Source organism: Lepidochelys olivacea (assembly GCF_965140295.1).
Source record: "Lepidochelys olivacea isolate rLepOli2 genome assembly, chromosome: 4".
In the NCBI taxonomy this organism is placed as follows: Eukaryota; Metazoa; Chordata; order Testudines; family Cheloniidae; genus Lepidochelys; species Lepidochelys olivacea.
Window position 1 is genome coordinate 62,605,317 of NC_140414.1, and position 19,349 is coordinate 62,624,665.

General features: G+C 40.4%; 1 protein-coding gene across 2 annotated transcripts in view; it reads left to right on the forward strand.

Annotated features, from left to right (window-relative positions):
- The window catches only part of ARHGAP10 (Rho GTPase activating protein 10), a 242,359-nt gene that overhangs the window by 118,926 nt on the left and 104,084 nt on the right, over positions 1-19,349 (forward strand). For both annotated transcript variants that reach the window (XM_084625524.1, XM_084625525.1), the window contains 4 exons: positions 8,572-8,678; positions 10,508-10,602; positions 17,461-17,542; positions 18,874-18,916. In XM_084625524.1, coding sequence (XP_084481650.1) covers positions 8,572-8,678; positions 10,508-10,602; positions 17,461-17,542; positions 18,874-18,916 — 327 coding nt within the window. The remainder of the gene's footprint in view (positions 1-8,571; positions 8,679-10,507; positions 10,603-17,460; positions 17,543-18,873; positions 18,917-19,349) is intronic.

A 19,349-nucleotide genomic window follows, 5' to 3' on the forward strand; every position in this document is an offset into this window, starting at 1 on the left:
TTTCCCCTGGCCAGGAGGAATTTCAAAGGGGTTTACCCTTCCCTTTATATTTATGACAACAGTTTCATAGTTAATTAGTATATAGTTGTAGTTTAGTGAGTGTGGACCAGGGGTTTCCCCCCCATTAATCCCTAGACATTTAGCACCATCGGTTTTGCACAACGCTAAGAATACTGTACCTACACCTACACGATGGATCCAATTCCAGAAACTCCAGTCAGTTCTCCTGCCAGACCTTGGTATTCCCTTATTGAGGATCTGACTATTTACACGCATCCAGAGTCTCCAATCTGATTGAACCTCATGGTCCAATCACAACATTGTCCAGGCGTCACTTGCCAGTCTTGAGCACTGGCAGGGCTATGACACTCCAACACAGTGGGGATGCTATTCACTTGGTTACACCTCTGGTTGAATGCAGCCAGTATCAATGGTTCCACCCTTAGAGTCTGACAACTCTTACTCTGAGGAGGAATGAGTGCTGTCAGTTCCATTGATGATTTGTCCACAGCATGTCAGTTCATACAGGGCCCCCAGAGCCTTTTGAGGACCTCCTCTTCCACAGGACCCTTACCTACCAACCATGGATCCATGGTAATCACCATGGGGTCTGCTGAACTATCAGTATGATCCCATCCACTGGCCTTACTGGAGTGCCTGGGGCCCTACTGTGTGTTGGGATTCCCTCCAAGACTGCTTTCCACTTGGCTTTCCAAGAACTCAGGTATTCATTACTCGGGTATTTTTATTTTGCATACAGCTTAATTCCCTTTTCTACTAGTGTGGTCTGGATAAGCATGCTGTTTAACAATCTTGACGACTCCCCCTGCTTTATTTCTTGTACACCGTAGAGGTCCAGAATTTGAACACTAGGGGCATTGTTCTCACAAAAGATCATCTCCAGCAGAAGATTCCCAACTGCCACAGGAGAGGAAGGAATAAGAGGATTTGGAGCCACTGGAACAGCCTGTACTGCCAGATCCACACATGCCTGCTTCTTCATTCCTTCTAGTTGAAGCATTCCTTCCATTGCTTCTTCATTTCTTCTAGTTGAAGCAGTGGTGCCAGCTTCCCTCCCCCCACCTGATGGTTGCAATACCAAGAGCTGCTAAGAAGGATTGTTAACACCCTCCACCTCCTGCTGAAGGAGTTCAGGACCCCCATCACACAAGTTCCTGGACTTTCTTTAGTCAGGAGCTCCCTCCAAAGTAATGCTCCCTATGGAGGCCATTTTGGAGCTTGCTGAAGACACTAGCCATCTGTGCCTCTACGCCCCAGAGGGCTGAAAAGAAATATTTTTTTCTCTCTAAGGCGGTAAAATATTTATTCTCTTCCTCCCAAACCTGAACTCTGGTGGTACAAGCGGTAACGAAGTGGAACAGACTACAACAGCCAAGACCTACTCCTTTAGACAAGGATGTCAAGAGAGAACATTTTATCTGCCAGCTTACTGTTCCTTACTGCAAACTACCAGGCAGTTATGTGGAAGTACGACTTTATTAACTTGTCAGAGTTTGCAGTCAGTTATCACCAGAATGTAGGTCCCAGTTCCAGGATATCCCTGATAAAGGGATATTAGGAGCCAGGTCATCCCTTTAGGCATCACTGGATGCAGGCACCTCAGTTCATGGTGACCTCGGTGTCATGAAGTAGGCCTCCTGGCTCTGGACATTGCCGTAACTTCCTTGGAAAGCCCCAATAGTGGAGGATCTTCCCTTCAGTGGAAATGACCTTTTCAATGAAAAGACTGACAAGTCATTCACTCACTCAAAGACTCCCGGGCCATACTCAGCTCCTTGGGAATATACACCCTGAAACCTCACAGAAGATGCTCTAAGGCATCGCAACATAGGTATCAGCCAGCCCAGTAGCCGTTCTATCAACAGAGGCCTTATGAACCACCACGATAGCACCAGAGAGTACAGCATGGCAGGTACCCCACTGCACCACCATCTCCTCTCCAAAGCCAACTGCCGACCAAGAAGGCATTTTACAGGGATGTATGAGAGATGTCAACCAGTCCCAGCTCATCCAGTCTCCCTCACCTTCTTTGGTGGCTGCCAGGCCAATTTCTTTTTGATGTGGCAATGCCTAACTTCAGACAAATGGGTTTTGGACATCAGCTTAGCCAGCTACCTGATCGAATTCCTGTGTCTGCATTCCCCCAAACACCTTTCCCCGTCCATTTTCAGAGACCCGTCTCACAAGAGAATCCTCATGCAGGAGATAAGAAGCCCTGATCCAGGTAGAGGCAATGGAGCCAGTACCTCCTTGAGATGGGGGAAGGGCTTTTACTCCAAATACTTTCTAATACCCAAAATGACTGGGAGCTGGATCCTGGATCTCAGGCAGTTGAACATCTTCATCCGCCACTCAAGTCAGGATGATCACCTTAGTCTCTATAATACTCTCCCTAAAAATTGACTACTGGTTTGCAGTTCTTGATTTAAGGATGCTTATTTTCATATAGATATCTGCCCACTGCAACCTGCGTTTTATGGTGGGCTCAGAGCAATTCCAGTACAAGGAGCTCCTTTTCAGCCTTTCTATGGCTTCAAGTGTTTTCTCAAAGGTCATGTCTGTAGTAGCAGTGCTACCATATATTTCCCTGCCTGGATGACTGGCTCTTGAATCATAGAATATCAGGGTTGGAAGGGACCTCAGGAGGTCATCTAGTCCAACCCCCTGCTCAAAGCAGGACCAATCGCCAACTAAATCATCCCAGCCAGGGCTTTGTCAAGCCTGACCTTAAAAACCTCAAAGGAAGGAGATTCCACTACCTCCCTAGGTAACCCATTCCAGTGCTTCACCACCCTCCTAGTGAAAACGTTTTTCCTAATATCCAACCTAAACCTCCCCCACTACAACTTGAGACCATTGCTCCATGTTCTGTCATCAGCTACCACTGAGAACAGTCTAGATCCATCCTCTTTGGAACCCCCTTTCAGGTAGTTGAAAGCAGCTATCAAATCCCCCCTCATTCTTCTCTTCCGCAGACTAAACAATCCCAGTTCCCTCAGCCTCTCCTCATAAGTCATGTGTTCCAGACCCCCAATCATTTTTGTTGCCCTCCGCTGGACATTTTCCCACATCCTTCTTGTAGTGTGGGGCCCAAAACTGGACACAGTACTCCAGATGAGGCCTCACCAATGTTGAATAGAGGAGAACGATCATGTCCCTCGATCTGCTGGCAATGCCCCTACTTATACAGCCCAAAATGCTGTTAGCCTTCTTGGCAACAAGGGCACACTGTTGACTCATATCCAGCTTCTCGTCCACTGTAACCCCGAGGTCCTTTTCTGCAGAACTGCTGCCTAGCCATTCGGTCCCTAGTCTGTAGCAGTGCATGGGATTCTTCCGTCCTAAGTGCAGGACTTTGCACATGTCCTTGTTGAACCTCATCAGATTTCTTTTGGCACAATCCTCTAATTTGTCTAGGGCCCTCTGTATCCTATCCCTACCCTCCAGCGTATCTAGCTCTCCTCCCAGTTTAGTGTCATCTGCAAACTTGCTGAGGGTGCAGTCTGCGCCATCCTCCAGCTCATTAATGAAGATATTGAACAAAACTGGCCCCAGGACCAGCCCTTGGGGCACTCAGCTTGATACCGGCTGCCAACTAGACCTGGAGCCATTGATCACTACCTGTTGAGCCCCATGATCTAGCCAGCTTTCTATCCACCTTATAGTCCATCCATCCAGCCCATACTACTTTAACTTGCTGGCAAGAGTGCTGTGGGAGAAAAGCTTTGCTAAAGCCAAGGAATAACATGTCCACAGAGCCAGTTATCTCATCATAGAAGGCAATTAGATTAGTCAGGCATGACTTGCCCTTGGTGAATCCATGCTGAGTATTCCTAAACACTTTCCTCTCCTCTAAGTGCTTCAGAACTGATTCCTTGAGGACCTGCTCCATGATTTTTCCAGGGACTAAGGTGAGGCTGACTGGCCTGTAGTTCCCCGGTCCTCCTCCTTCCCTTTTTTAAAGATGGGCACTACATTAGCCTTTTTCCAGTCGTCCAGGACCTCACCTGATCGCCATGAGTTTTTAAAGACAATGGCCAATGGCTCTGCAATCACATCTGCTAACTCCTTTAGCACTCTCGGATGCAGTGCATCTGGCCCCATGGACTTGTCCTTGTCCAGCTTTTCTAAATAGTCCCGAACCACTTCTTTCTCCACAGAGGGCTGGTCACCTCCTCCCCATGCTCTTGTGCCCAGTGCAGTAGTCTTGGAGCTGACCTTGTTCGTGATGACAGAGGCAAAAAAAGCATTGAGTACATTAGCTTTTTCCATATCGTCTGTCACTAAGTTGCCTCCTTCATTCAGTGAGGGGCCCACACTTTCCTTGACTTTCTTGTTGTTGCTAACATACCTGAAGAAACCCTTCTTGTTACTCTTAACATCTCTTGCTAGCTGCAACTCTAGGTGTGATTTGGCCTTCCTGATTTCACTGCTGCATGCTCGAGCAATATTTTTATACTCCTCCGTGGTCATTTGTCCAATCTTCCACTTCAGTAAGCTTCTTTTTTGTGTTTAAGGGATGATTGTATAGGAAGTGCAGATAGTACTCCCCAACCTCCTTGACCCTTTGCCAATTCTTGTACAAATAAACTCAGGAAAGTCCATTTTAATACCCACAATGTCTATAACATTTATAGGAACAGTCCTGGATACAGTTGCGGCCGGGGCCTACTTACCACAGGATAGATTCTTGTGATGAAAGACCTTAACATCCAACTTGACTCAGTAGTCAAATGACAGTCCAATCCTGCGTGGTCCTCAGAGGACACATGGCATTATGCACGTGTGACCCCCTTCACCAGGCTTTCCAAACCCCAAGACTCCTTGGATAAGAGAGTCTCACTTCCTCCCTACATCTGGGCATATCTTACCTGGTGGGAGAAGAGCCACAATGTTTGTGTGGGTTTCCTGTATACCTTCATCATGGACGAGTCTCTTCTAGGCTGGGGAGGGCACCTGGATGACCAAGTTGCTCAAAGTTCCCAGACTCCAGAAGAGTCCATGTGCTACATCAACCTCCTTGATCCACAATCAGTATGCCAAGCATGCAAACAATTCTTTTCTACTCAGGTCAGACAATATGACCACTGTTTATTATATAAACAAACAGGAGGGAGCAAGGTCCAACCCACTATGTTGGGAGGCAGTATGACTCTGGAATTGGTATATCCAACATAGATCACCCTTTCTGCAGAGCTACTCCTGGGCATAATGAACTCCCTAGCAGACAATCTTAGCAGGAATTTTCACAAAGAATACAAATCGGTGCTCATGTGTCAGCGGTCCAGCAGATATTTTGTCAATGGGGAATAATATCATCTTGGGACTACTTTGGCACTCAGTCAAACAAGAAGTGTGCTCAGCTTACTGCTCTCAGAACAGCTTGCTGCTGCGTCAGAGGGGATGCCTTCCTAACACAATGGTCAGGCCCATTGATGTATGCCTTCCCTCCCATTCTCCTCCTACCACGTGTTGTGCTCAGGAAGATAAAGATGGGCAAGGTGACAGTAGTCTTAATACCTTCTTGGTGGCCAAGACAGTTCTGGTTCATGATGACTCTCCAGATGTTTTCCCTCCCCTGCATCTACCTACTGTCATAGAATGGGGGTAGGACCAACAATCCAACCCAGCGTTCCTCTCCCTGGCTTTTGGATGGGCAATAAATTTAGAGAGAATCCTGTTTGAAGGTTCAAGCTATCATTCCAAATAGCAAGAATTCATCTTTGAGGAAGTGCTGCCAAATGGAAGCATTTTCCCCCTCAATTTTTGAGGGGTAGGCATTTGACCCGAATTTCAGAAGTGCTGAGCAGTATTGACTCTCATGGAAATTTAATGAGACTAGTCAGTGCTCAGTACCTCTGAAATCAGGCCAGTTAAATTTGAGGATTGCAGCTCTTATTCCATAGTTCAGCTATGTGCTTTCATTCTCTAGCTGTGTTCTTATTGTTTAATAAAGTAGGCTGGATGTTGGACAGCAAATATCATGAATCCTGTTGTGCTGATACACAGATGTTATTCAAAGAACATCCTATTAATGCATTCCAGTACACACAATCCAACTTTCAGTGTACTTAAATTACTAATAAGTTGTAGTGATCTTAATCCTGGACAAATGGCTGTGAATTCAAATGTTGGCTTTTAAACAAGTCTAATCATTTTAAAAAATCTGATTTAAAGTTTTAAAAATATGCACACTCTTAATGTTGAGTTTTATCTAACCTGAGGCTGGTACTCTCTCAATGCGTTAATAATGGTGATTAATTGCATAATCAGAGGAACATCTTGTACGATGCAAATGAGGGCATGTATAAAGTGAGTGTCTCAGGTATTGAAGATTCTACATACTCCTTGAAAGGATTCAGAGTCATTGCTTCATACTTCTGACTCTATTACATGCTCGTCCTGAAAAAGTGTTTTAAACTCACCAATAGTGAGGAATCATCCCGATGACTCCATTCTCTAAGAAAACACTGTTTTGGGTCCTTGTTAACTTTCTTTTCCTAGTTTGCCTTAAAAATAATTCTCAAATAAGTTTGTGTATTTTAATTTTTTAAATGCCTTTCCCCCATCCGTAGATCCCAAATGTGTAGATTTATTTTTGTTTCAGTGTAAGCATTGTCAGCTAAACTATAGAAACTATTAAGGCACATCGATTCTTTTATATCAAACCCAAAATCATGTGAAAAGGTTTAGGGGTATTTGTGGGAGTTCAGGAATCTTGGAGAGCTAGTGCTGCCCAGACTGTATCCAGCTGAGTGCTGGATTGGCAGCTGACTAGGAATCTGGGGGCAGCACTTTTTTCCCCCACCTGGTCTCCTCTTTACTATAGGTGTGTAGTCTATGTAGACGGCATATCTGGGCAAACAACATGACCAGCTTACACTTCTGCTCAAATCAGTTTGGAACATTACGTGCTTGGATGTAGTCTCCCTGGACTGCACCCGAATTTAATTGACTGTCCTTTAGGCATTTCTGCTACATGTGTTCAATAATAATGAAGTGCCTATAGTAGATAAATGTGGTACCCAGCTACTTCACAATATCAGAATAACCAAATTTATTAAAAACATCCTGATCCGCATTTAAAAAAATACTCTGTGGTCCGAAACAGTAAAGAAATATAAAAGTATAGTCTCAAGGCTGACTGGACCAAAAAAAGCTATGAATATGAATGTGATCTCACTAAATTTAGGGTTTGACCAGGATCAGATTGGGTGGGAGGAAGGGCTGATTCTCCCAAGCTGTGCTTACTCACCACACTGATATGCTGAGGTCTTGGCTCCCTTGCTAAGATCATATGCTGGGCTGGACTCTTGCCTTCCTGAGTTTCTGTCCCAGCAAATAGTCAGGTTGCAGCAGTAAAGGCTCCTTACTACTGACAAGGCAGGAATTTCTGCAGTGGCAGTTCCTGCTGGTTCCATTGTCAGTTGCTCTCTGCTGGGGGAAGTGATGCAGTAGCAAACTGGGCTTGTTTTTTTATGTTCCAGCTCTGCTGATGAGCTCTGCTGATGAGCTCGCCACGCTGACCAAACAGGAAATGAAATTCAAAAGTTCTTGGTGCTTTTCCTGTGTACCTGGCTCATGCATCTGAGTTGAAAGTGCTGTCCAGAGCGGTCACAGTGGAGCACTCTGGGATAGCTCCCAGAGGGCAATACCGTTGAATTGCATCCACACTACCCCAAATTCGACCCGGCGATGTCGATTTCAGCGCTAATCCCCTCGTTGGGGAGGAGTACAGAAATCGATTTTAAGAGTCCTTTAAGTCGACAAAAATGGCTTTGTCGTGTGGACGAGTGCAGGGTTAAATCGATCTAACACTGCTAAATTCGACCTAAACTCATAGTGTAGACCAGAGCCCAGTTTCTCTTCTAAAAGATGCAGGTGAGCATGAGCCATGTTGTAGTATTCTGTGGTATGTGTTTGACTTGCTGGCATTTCTTGCATTGGATAGAGTGAAAAATATCTATGGAACTAGATGTGCCAAATTCAAGTTACTCAAAATTTGTTTTTGTTTTTTTATCTCTTAATCTGAAATTCATATTGGAACTCAAATTCACTTATTCAAAACAGATTATCCAAAGTTCTGGATACCCTCACTTCCAGGTAGTTGGATAAGCAGAATTTACCTGTATATAATGATGTATCAGACAGCATTTTGTTTTAGAACTAGGATTATATGATGAGTTTACTGCTTAATTGCTTCTGAGCACACCTAATGTGCCCTGAAATTCCTTGATTTCATTCTAAGCAATTGTATGGGCAAAAATGCTTTTGTCTAGCAGTGAAGGAGGTAAGATGGAGATGCATCTAGTAAGAGCTGTTTTCCATTAGATTGTAAATATCAGTGAGAATAGAATACATAATGCAGGAGAGTACAGATCACTAAACACAGGCTAACATTTATTATGATTTGACAGCAATATTGCTCGACTTTGTAACTTGATACATTTAGGAATGTAATGATAGGTTAAGTAGATTTTTGTAACATGGGAAGAGCAGCAAAACATCTTAAATAATAAGACATAGTTAATGGTTTGATTTTTCTTTAAGGGCCTGCCCCATTTGGCTCCAGTTGGGTAAAACATTACTGCATGTATAGGAAGGAAACAAAGAAGTTCACCATGATCCCATTTGAACACAGGTCAGGAGGGAAAATTGTAAGTACATTTCATTATACTTCTTCATGCCCTGTATCTAAATGAGAGGATATGTTAGATAAGATATGTCAAATATATTTTTCATGCAGTTCACAATTTGCCCTCTAATGATATTAAGCTAAAATAATGGAATGGTTTAATAGATAAGGATTCCGTAGAAGTTTTAGTTGCTTAGTGTTGGAAAAGTAGAAAACATATGAGAGCTAAAATACACCTAATGTGCCTTTCATGTGTAGTTTTCACTAAGGGAATTTAAAGTTTTTAGTCTGATTATATCCAAGTGTGAACTGAGACAGTACAGTTGCATTAGGTTTCTCACTTATACTCTCCATCCAAATTTTTCTTCCAAGGCACGTAGACAGGAGAGCTGGCGGTGTGGGGAGGAGAGGTTAGGTTAGGAGGCTTTTAGATAATTCTTAAAATGGAATGCAATTTGCACGGACAATCAGAAAAATAATTTAAGCTTTCCTTGATAGCATCTAGAACATTCAGGGGTCAGTCCTCTGTTGGATGCTAAACCCTTAATTCTCATTGAAGTGATTGGAAATTGAGGGCACTCAGCATCTTTCAGGGCCTGGCATTCAGTGATGGCATTAGTATGAATGAAATATGTTTTTGTTACAGAAATAATAAATTTGAAGATGAAAAAGGCGTTTTAGATCTCCCAGTCAATCTTCCTGCAAATGCAGCATCCTGCCCTGTTTAGTTTTAATAGTCCTCAGGGGTTGGACCTCCATTGAAGATTATATCCATGCATGCTTGGTAGACAGGAGGATCTTTTCATCATTCTTAGTAAAACATATTTCTTTAAATGTGTTGGGAAAATTTTTTTCATAAGTGCCTACATGACTTAGAAGCTTAAGTGCTCTTGGAAGTCTATAGCACTTAAGCTCCTAAGTCATGTAGGCACTTTTGTAAATTTACACTCTAACTTATTGTGACTGTAATAGGCTATTTTAGTTAACCTATTGAAATATGTAATCATGCACTACAAAGTTTCTAAAGAGACACCAGCAAGGCAGCTAAGCCAAAAAATGTGACCTGTTGTTCTGTCTGGCATTTGTCCTTTTTTGAAGATCTCCCCTTCTTGAACCACACAGTGTAATTTATTCTTTCAAACCAAAGCTTCATGCACCTAGAAATGTTAAAATTAATTAAAATGCATAACGTACTGTCCACCACACAAAACTAATGGCTGCATGTTCTGATACAGGAGAGTGCCTCATATAGCAGCTTATTGAAAATCAGTCACAGTTTATTTCATGTATTTGATTTTTGGATGCTGTATGGATGAGTTTGCAAATGTGCTATGAACACACAGTGGATTTTGAAGATAACACCTGCTATAAAACGCAAATTTCATGGTACTGTAGGTCCCTTTTTTGTCCTAACTACTTTAATTGTAGCCCTTTAAAGTGGAATTTGGAATATTACCACGTCTGGGAAAAAATGTTACAGTGAAAGTTTCTCTTACAATATGTCTGCATTGATGTTGCAATGGGTGCAACGTTCTGATTTTTTTTTTTACAATGTTTTTATTCATTTAAACTACAAAATTTCAAATAAAAGACGCACTGTATTGCTGCAGATGTATAAAATGTATAAAATAGCCTTGGTTTTTGAGGCTTCTGCAGTAACATGTTTAGATTTTAAAGACCTGAATGGCATCCATAACTGAATTCCATTGCATATGTCAGTTTCAGTCCAGCTTTTGCTTTTACTTTAATATAGGTTTATCATATTCAGGTTTCATCACTTGGCTTACAGAAGCTTTGGATTTCAGTTTTGTTATTACATCAAGCATATAAAAAAAATCTCTTTGTTTATAGGGTGACGGGGACATTTTCCTCCTTACATTCTGTACCAAAAGAAATATGGATACTATAGACAGGCGTTTCTGTTTTGACATAGAAGCTGCAGACAGGTAAGCTGGTAAAATACACTAAAGAAAGCATCAGGGTAAATGTTAATAATAACTTGGATTTTATATACTGCCTCTCCTTGCGAGGATCTCAGATGCATAGTAATAAAACGGCTTCCTGCAAGGAAATCATCATTAGAGGAATATCCAAGCGAGGCAGTCCTGGCTTATTGTTTAGCTTGAATTATCCAAAGTTATGAGGCAATAAGAATCTACCTTCAAATGCACGCACTGCCTGAGGTTTTCACTTGGAAGAAAAAGCATAAAAGAAATACATTCTTTCTTGGCTCATGCACTATGGTTCTTTGTGCACACTAGGAATGTGTACAATAATAATGATAAAGTGGTGGCTGTAACCTTATTTGAAGCACATATAGCTGTGATGGAAGACAAGGGTCACTATGGATTATCCATGCATTAATGGCCAAAAGACCAAATATTGGGTGCTCTGTTACTTCAACATTAGAGGGAAGAAGCCCATGGAGAATTACAGTTTCTTGTGATTTGTTGTATGCTGGTCGCTGAAATGAAAGGTATATTACAAAGCTACATTTTGGCTAAGTTAGAACCAGGCAATTTATTCTTATTATGGGATGCAAAGGCAATATAAAAGTAACATACAGTAGCACCTCAGAGTTACAAACATCAGAGTTACAAACTGACTGGTCAACCACACACCTCATTTGGAACCAGAAGTACAAAATCAGGCAGCAGCAGAGGACTCCCCTGCTCGCCAGCCCCCCCCCCCCCCCCCCGAAAAAAGCAAATATAGTACAGTATTGTGGTAAACATAAACTATTAAAAAAGGGAAAATTTAAAAAGATTTGACAAGGTAAGAAAACTGTTTCTGTGCTTGTTTCATTTAAATTAAGATGGATAAAAGCAGCATTTTTCTTCTGCATAATAAAGTTTTAAAACTGTATTAAGTCAATGTTAAGTCTTAAACTTTTGAAAGAAGAACCATAACTTTTTGTTCAGAGTTATAAACGACCTCCATTCCCAATGTATTCATAACTCTGAGGTTCTACTGTACTAACTTTTCATTACAGGGCATGATACATCCCATACAGTGCTGCAGCCATCTCTCCTGTGTGATTCCATTTGCGTTCTACTGGGTTATCTCAAACTCAGGAAACTGTGTACTCATTTTGCTTATCAGATAAATCTAATATTTTAAAATATGTCAAATTTTATGTTTTCCACCTCAACTGGTCTTCATTCAGTGTGAGGGTGGGAGAATCCGGTTTAGAAGGCATTGTGATTAAAAATATTTCTTTGATCAAGATGTATTCCATTGGTTAATCAGTTCTCTCTCTGCACTGAACTGGAGTAGGTCTAGTACGAAATGCTACTTGGAATGTAGGAGAGTCTCATCAATTCCCAGTTATGGGTTTCAGGCTCCAAAATACTAAATTTAAACTGCATATTGGAGGTCAGCTTTACAGATGAGATGATCAAATATAACCCAAACTCCCTTACACTGATGCATCATTGGGTATCCTGGGGTAGAGACTTCCCAGTGTGCCTTGTGTCTGTAACACCCTATTAATCAGCATGATTAGAGCCCTGCACAGATACAAAATTTGTATCTGCATCCGATCTGCAAAAATGGTCTGCAGATATAAAATGGATATGATTTGCAGGGCTCTCTCAGCATGATTTAGTGGTTAATATGGAATCTGCATTTGTCTGTCTCTGACACATGCAAATTGTCATCTTTATTAAGCCCTATGCCAGGGTGGAACATGTTTATAATACCCTACCAGGTCACAGGGAATCTACAGTTTTTACTCCTAACTCTCTGTTTACTTCCATGAGTGTGGAGAAATCCATAGATTCTAGAAAAATGTTTTAAAATCAGAGCTGGATTATTTTTTAAAATGTTACTTTGCTCTTTGCCATTCTCTGTCACTCTGGCAAGTCTTCTGATGATGTGACACTGATGCATTCTTTGTGACCTTATGCACAGAGTAATCTGTCACTTTCTGTGATATTTCTCTAACATTTTTCTGACTTTGCCCTTTTGCAGCTCTTTCCTTCTAGGCCATCCAACTTACTCCCTGAGCTTGCCAATTAATGCCATTCTAACCTGGCATATGGTGTGAAAACTTAATTCTTCAAATTCTTCAGTCTTGTGTACTCATTGCCACTGAGCCGGAATGGAGCATGTTTGGCTGATCCTGCAAAACAATGTTTCATACCCATCTTCCCCCTGCAAAATTGAACCAACTCCTGTTCACTGTAACCGGTACACAAGGCTGCCTCTTGTGGTACTGAGATGTAACTGGTTAAAAGATAGGAAACAAAGGGTAGGAATAAATGGTCATTGCGGATAGTTCTCTGAAAACATCCACTCAATGTGCAGCAGCAGTGAAAAAAGCGAAGAAACTGTTGGGAATCATTAAGAAAGGGGTAAATAAGAAGACAGAAAATATCATATTGCTTCTATATAAATCCATGGTACGTCCACCTTTTGAATGCTGTGTGGAGATGTGGTCACCCCATCTCAAAAAGATATATTGGAATTGGAAAAGGTTCAGAAAAGGACAACATAAATGATTAGGGGTATGGAATGGCTGCCATATTAGGAAAGATTAATAAGACTGGGACTTTTCAGCTTGGAAAAGAGATGACTAAGGGGGGCTATGGCAGAGGTCTATAAAATCATGACTGGTGTGGAGTAAGTAAATAAGGAAGCGTTATTTACTCCTCCTCATAACACAAGAACTAGGGGTGACCAAATGAAATTAATAGGCAGCAGGTTTAAAACAAATAAAAGGAAGTATTTTTTCACACAATGCATAGTCAACCTGTGGAACTCCTTGCCAGTGGATGTTGTGAAGGCCAAGTCTATAACAGGTTAAAAAAAAAACTAGATAAGTTCATGGAGGATAGGTCCATCAATGGCCATTAGCCAGGATGGACCCAGATGGTGTCTCTAGCCTCTGTTTGCCAGCATATGGGAATGGATGACAGGGGATGGATCACTTGATTACCTGTTCATTCCCTCTGGGACACCTGGCATTGGCCAGTGTCGGAAGACAGGATATTGGGCTAGATGGATGTTTGGTCTGATCAATATGGCCGTTCTTATGTTCTTGTGTACCCCTTGTGGATGGAGGCTGTGCTGGCTACTCAGTAGAGGCACTGTCTCAGCTGGTGTAGGGGCTTAGCAACTGCCCTAGCTTCATTAGTAGCAGTCTGGACAGCACTGCTGTGTATTTCTCAGACATCTCTCTCACCAAAGTAGTCAAAAGACTAACCATTGGTCCTGGGTTTTGTGTGTCCCCATGCTTTGGATACAGGGAATGACCAATGATTTTTAGGAAAGAGTCTCAGGTTTAGCAATCAGTTGACATCTGTTTGTTTTCAAAGCTCTCGTAACAAGAAACTAACTCTCATTTTCTTTTAATCAGAAAGCTGTGATTGTCCTTTATCCTTATCAGAATCCAAGCTGTAGGTTTTATGGGCTCCAAAACTTGCCTCACGCTAACAACACTAGATACCAATTCTTCTGATTTAATATCTCGTGTCACGTTTGATGCTTTTCTACTTTCAAATATGCGCAACATAAGAATGGGTCTGTGCTATGGGAATCTATTTAATGCTTTGAAGTACTCTAATTTCTTGAGAAATAGTTAAACATTAATGTACTTGTTATGACAGTAACAGTGGAAGATGTGAGTAGTTTGAGTATTTAACATTTTTAGGATCAGTGGACAGATAGTACAAATTTCCTTATTTCATACTGTTTATATGTCTGCAACATGCATGCTTCTTTGACTTTGCAGTGAAACCTACACTTCTCCATAAAAAGATTTATTCTAGCCCACTGTACACTGTTTCATCCTGATAAGAGGCTTTTCATCACTGTAGTCTTATGTCCTGATGATGCAATAGACCTTGCCTGCCCAAGAAATTTTTTTCCCTGCATTATTAGCAGTTGATTTGGTTCCACCAGAAGTGGCAGTGGCGGAAGTTCTTGTGTAGGCTGTGTTCCCTGACTGCACTAACATTCCAGTAGTTTAACTACTTGTGGTGGTGGTGGTGGCAAATTTTAAGAAATGAAACCTTAAATATAGACCACCTTTGTGGAGGAGGGGAAGGAATAAATATCTCTCCGAGACTAGCTTTGTACCAATACAGAACACAGATGATTCTCTTGATACGCTGCTGAGGGTGGGGGAGAGAGTGTGTTTTAGTGCTTTCACTTCACTTTTGTAATTCTAGTGAAGAGGAGGAGCATTTGCATTATGTAAAAGCGATATACTGGGTTTTTACTTTCACTGATAAAATGGAGATAAGAGAAGACGTTGAAATATTATGTGGTCCTTTTGCTAGTTCAGCCATTTCCCTGCTTTTCTTTCCTTGCAGAATTATTCAGTTTTGTACATTTAGCATGGTTGAAACTGAATAATACTAAATGTCCAGTTTAAGCCCTGGAAAGTCTGTTTCTCCCTCCATCTCCCACATCTTACTTCTTCTATTCATATCTGTATTTTCTTATATTTAGCCACAAAGGGTATAAGATGCACACATTTAATGAATTCCTGCAGAAGGCTTTTTTTTTATGGTTTATTTTTATATCTGCTAGGGGGAAGCAGTGTTTTTCAGGAGAGTAGGATACCTCTTGTATGCACAGTGATCGTACCCTCACTTTAATAGATCTAAAGAGAAATGTTTATGCCATTTGCAGTTCGTTTCCATAATTATAATTGGCTCCCCTGAGTCTAGCATTGGCTCAGAGGAAGGACAATTAAAAAAAAAAAAATCTGAGGCAGGAAGCTTCCATTTACTACAGTATCTTGAATCCTTGGATTGTATGGGTATTTTGTCCTGATGTGTAATCCAAAGGGATGCACTGAGCAAGGGAGTAGGGCACCATAATTCCTATCTGCACAGTGCTATGCTGAAATTAATTTGGAAAACCAAAACTTAGTTCAGTAATTGGAAGGCAGAAAGAAAAAGGATTGAGGCATATCATATTTATAAATATGGTATTCAGTGGCAGGGTGTGTTAGGGGGCTTATTCCTTTACCCGCTTACTTCCCTCATCCTTCTCGCATGAACAGAGGGCAACAATACCCAAAGTCCAAAGGTGCAAACAATTTGATGTTCATTGGGGTGAACTTCCAGCAAGCATGATTCCAGTTTCCTTCCTTAGTGTCCCCCTTCCCAGCTCTGACACCACAGAGCCTTACCTGTGTCCCGGTTACCATTCCTCTCCCCCCCCCCCCCCCTTGAAATTTAACTAACCAATCCTAATCATGTTATAACATGATTTTTAACCAATTATATTCCACCACCTTAATTAGTTTACACCCAGCAAAATTAATTATATAGCAGACAGAAACAATCACAGAACCAGACAGAGACCACGCCAATAAACAATAGCAAAGTGGGAACTATAATGACAAAACAATACAGAAGTGAGGATTTCACAACTACATCTATAAAGACATAAGGGTTTCCCAGCTGTGTCTATTGATAAGTGAGTTCTTACTGAACAGAAAACTATTAAACTAAACTTCCTTTTACATCCTCTAGGCTCTTCCCTTTCTCTGGAGGTGATAGATCAAATCACCTTTCTAACAGCCCCAGATTGCCTTATTTCAGTGTGACTAGTTTGGAATGTGAGGATCTGACCATTCACTTCCCAGCCTGTGGCTGCCTCTGCTGCTTAGCCAAAGGCCTTAGCCTAAGCACAGGGCCTCAGACTGTCACAGTAAGAGAAGGCCCTTACACCAGCAGACAGTGATTTTGATTCTTTCTTGTATACCTCTATTACTAGCTAAGTGATAAGAATACACCTAAATTCTTAGAGTATAGGCCTTTACAGACAGGCCTGAATATCTATATCCTAACAGGGTGAATATGATACACTGTTTTTAATTGGCAGGAAAGTAATTACTAGCATCACTACTCCTACTTCATTGCAGCTGTTAACTTCCCTTGCATTTGGTTTCTTTAATAAGCTTCACAATTATTTATTTTTAAAAGTTCAATCATACTCTATTAAAAAAAGTTAGATTTACACTAATCTCTATTTACTAATCTCTACATCCCAAAATTCAGACTTTCTTCACTCGTTAGAAAAATTTTAATAGCTGAATTTTGTAATGAGGTATCATATTAAGACTTAATTACTCTTTATAAAATGTACTATAGAATATTTACTAGAATACTCTAGAGTATTGGCACAAATATTTAAAACTGAACTCTACATTTCAAATAAATTAACAAAGTAATATTTTTGTACAATAGCCCTGATCTTATATATCTTGTATATCTTAAAAAGAAAAGGAGTACTTGTGGCACCTTAGAGACTAACCAATTTATTTGAGTATAAGCTTTCGTGAGCTACAGCTCACTTCATCGCATACATACATGCATCCGATGAAGTGAGCTGTAGTTCACAAAAGCTTATGCTCAAATAAATTGGTTAGTCTCTAAGGTGCCACAAGTACTCCTTTTCTTTTTGCAAATACAAACTAACACGGCTGTTACTCTGAATCTTGTATATCTTGTAATTCACAAAATTCAGTAATTCTCAGTTGTTGGTGAAATTAACAAACTTCTAGTTTAAATAAGTAGTTTAAAGTGGATTGTTATTTTTTCTCTGGCTGCCTAATTTGCAGAATGGCTGTTCACTTTGGAGATACAGTTGATTTCTCAGTACATCAATATTAAGGGTGAATAATGTTCTGTAATATAGCACACACAAAAAAGAAGTTTGTTCTTGGACAGTGAATTTTGTGATGGTGATGGGAGTGCCATTCAAAAAAAGGCAAAATTGATGTTATATGTACTGGCTAATAAAAAGACAAATATAGTTATTTTCCTTTATTGGTGTTCCTGTAGATCTGTTACTCCTGTGACCATGCAGGCATTTTCTGAGGACGACAGGAAGCTGTGGATGGAAGCCTTGGATGGAAAAGAAGCTGTAAGAATATAATACATGGATTATTTTTCGCATACAGTTATAGTGTAATGATGATCATGTTTTCTGCAGGGCTTATATGCCAGGATTACGTAGTTCTGCAAAATGATAGATTTACTGAAAGAGAGTATCAGTGAAATAAAACATTAGCACAGGATAGAGGTCTGTAAAGATTGTGGTGAAGCTGTGGTGTTTCATTTTTGTAACAGCAAAAATTGATTTTATAGATTCCATTACAATGATGATATCACTATTCTAGGTAATGGCTAGTGTAGACTTAATCACTTTTCCTGATAACAATCTAAACTATTCAAATAGACTTGCATGAGCAGTCATGTGACAATATTTCTATAAGCTTAAAAATGTACTGTACACTGGAAAATAATAGGTCTTACTTGAAAATGATTTTATTTTTTAATCTGTTCGTGATTGAGTAGTTGTCCTGTTTTTGGTTCATATTAAAATACTTTAAACATGGGATGGAGTTGCAGAGTTAGCATACAGCACTGGATTATTCATGTTATATTTGAGTATTCAGATCTAGGGTTTAGGTTTGTAAGCCGAGAATAGTGGGAATCGATAGTAGGTGGTATTATTTCTGTGTCACAACAGATAGCTCCTGTGAATTTAAAAAATTCTTTTCGTTACCCCTTTTTTGTCAGCATCATAGCAAAAGCTTTTTAAAGTTGTGAATAGTTCCGGTTATAATTCACCAGGACTTGATTTACCCAATAGAATTCAGCAGTTAAATATATATAATGTTGTGCTGCTAATAGTTCTGGAAAATCTAATTGAAAAATGTTGTTTCCGGTTGGGTTGACATTAAAATTTGCATCTACTTCAGCTGCCATTTTGCCACTAGGGAGATGTAATATAAGTGCCTCATGCCTCCAATGTCCTTTCTAGGATGAGCTCTCTGGCCTGATTACATCTTTCATGAATGCACACCAGTCAGCCAGGGAGTCTGCCAATAGAGAAAAATGGGGGGGGGCACCTTAACTACAGCTCTTGTAAGGCTCTGGGGCAGCTTAAGTGGTTGCAGTTTAATGTTGATCAAACCCAAAATGAAATGTGTCGTTCCAAAAAAGTTTAGATAGTTTGACTCTTCATGCTCTTTGGAACAAACACAAATGTCAAATATCTGAATTCCCCATGGGCTGGAAATTGTTATTCGAGCAGCTCTAGGCTAATGTACTGTATGAAGTGAGGCCCAGTATTTGTTAGCAATCAAGTGCTGCAATTGTGCCTGTTTGGCATTAAGCAGGAAGCATCTTGGTTCTGTTCTTATGAACTTGTTTACTGCAGAGCATTAAATTTTTGTATTTTTCTATTAGCTGTTCATCAATTTGAATAGAGCCAACACAAGACAGGAGGGAAGTAAGTACCTGGAGCTACTATTAAAACTAATATTTATTATATTAAATATGTTAATATTTTAATAATTATCAATTTATTATATTAAAATATAAAATATTTAACATTTTAATTCTGAAATGCATAGATAAAAATGTTTTACAAGAGATTATACACTTTTAAAAAGAACTCAATTTTAATCCCTTTGGCTCCGATTCTGAAAACTCGTATGCACATGCTTAACTTGACTAATATAAATCATCCCACAGAAGTTAATGGTTCCTCTCACAGGAGTAAGCACAGGCATAGATGCGTGCAGTATTGGGGTCTAAGTTCACACCTGCTTTGAGAAAAACTATCCCATTGTTCATGTCAACTCATTTCATACTATAAGTGCCTTAAGGGTACAACTTACTTCTAAACATAACAAAACTTTACTGGTTAAGATTATATTTGT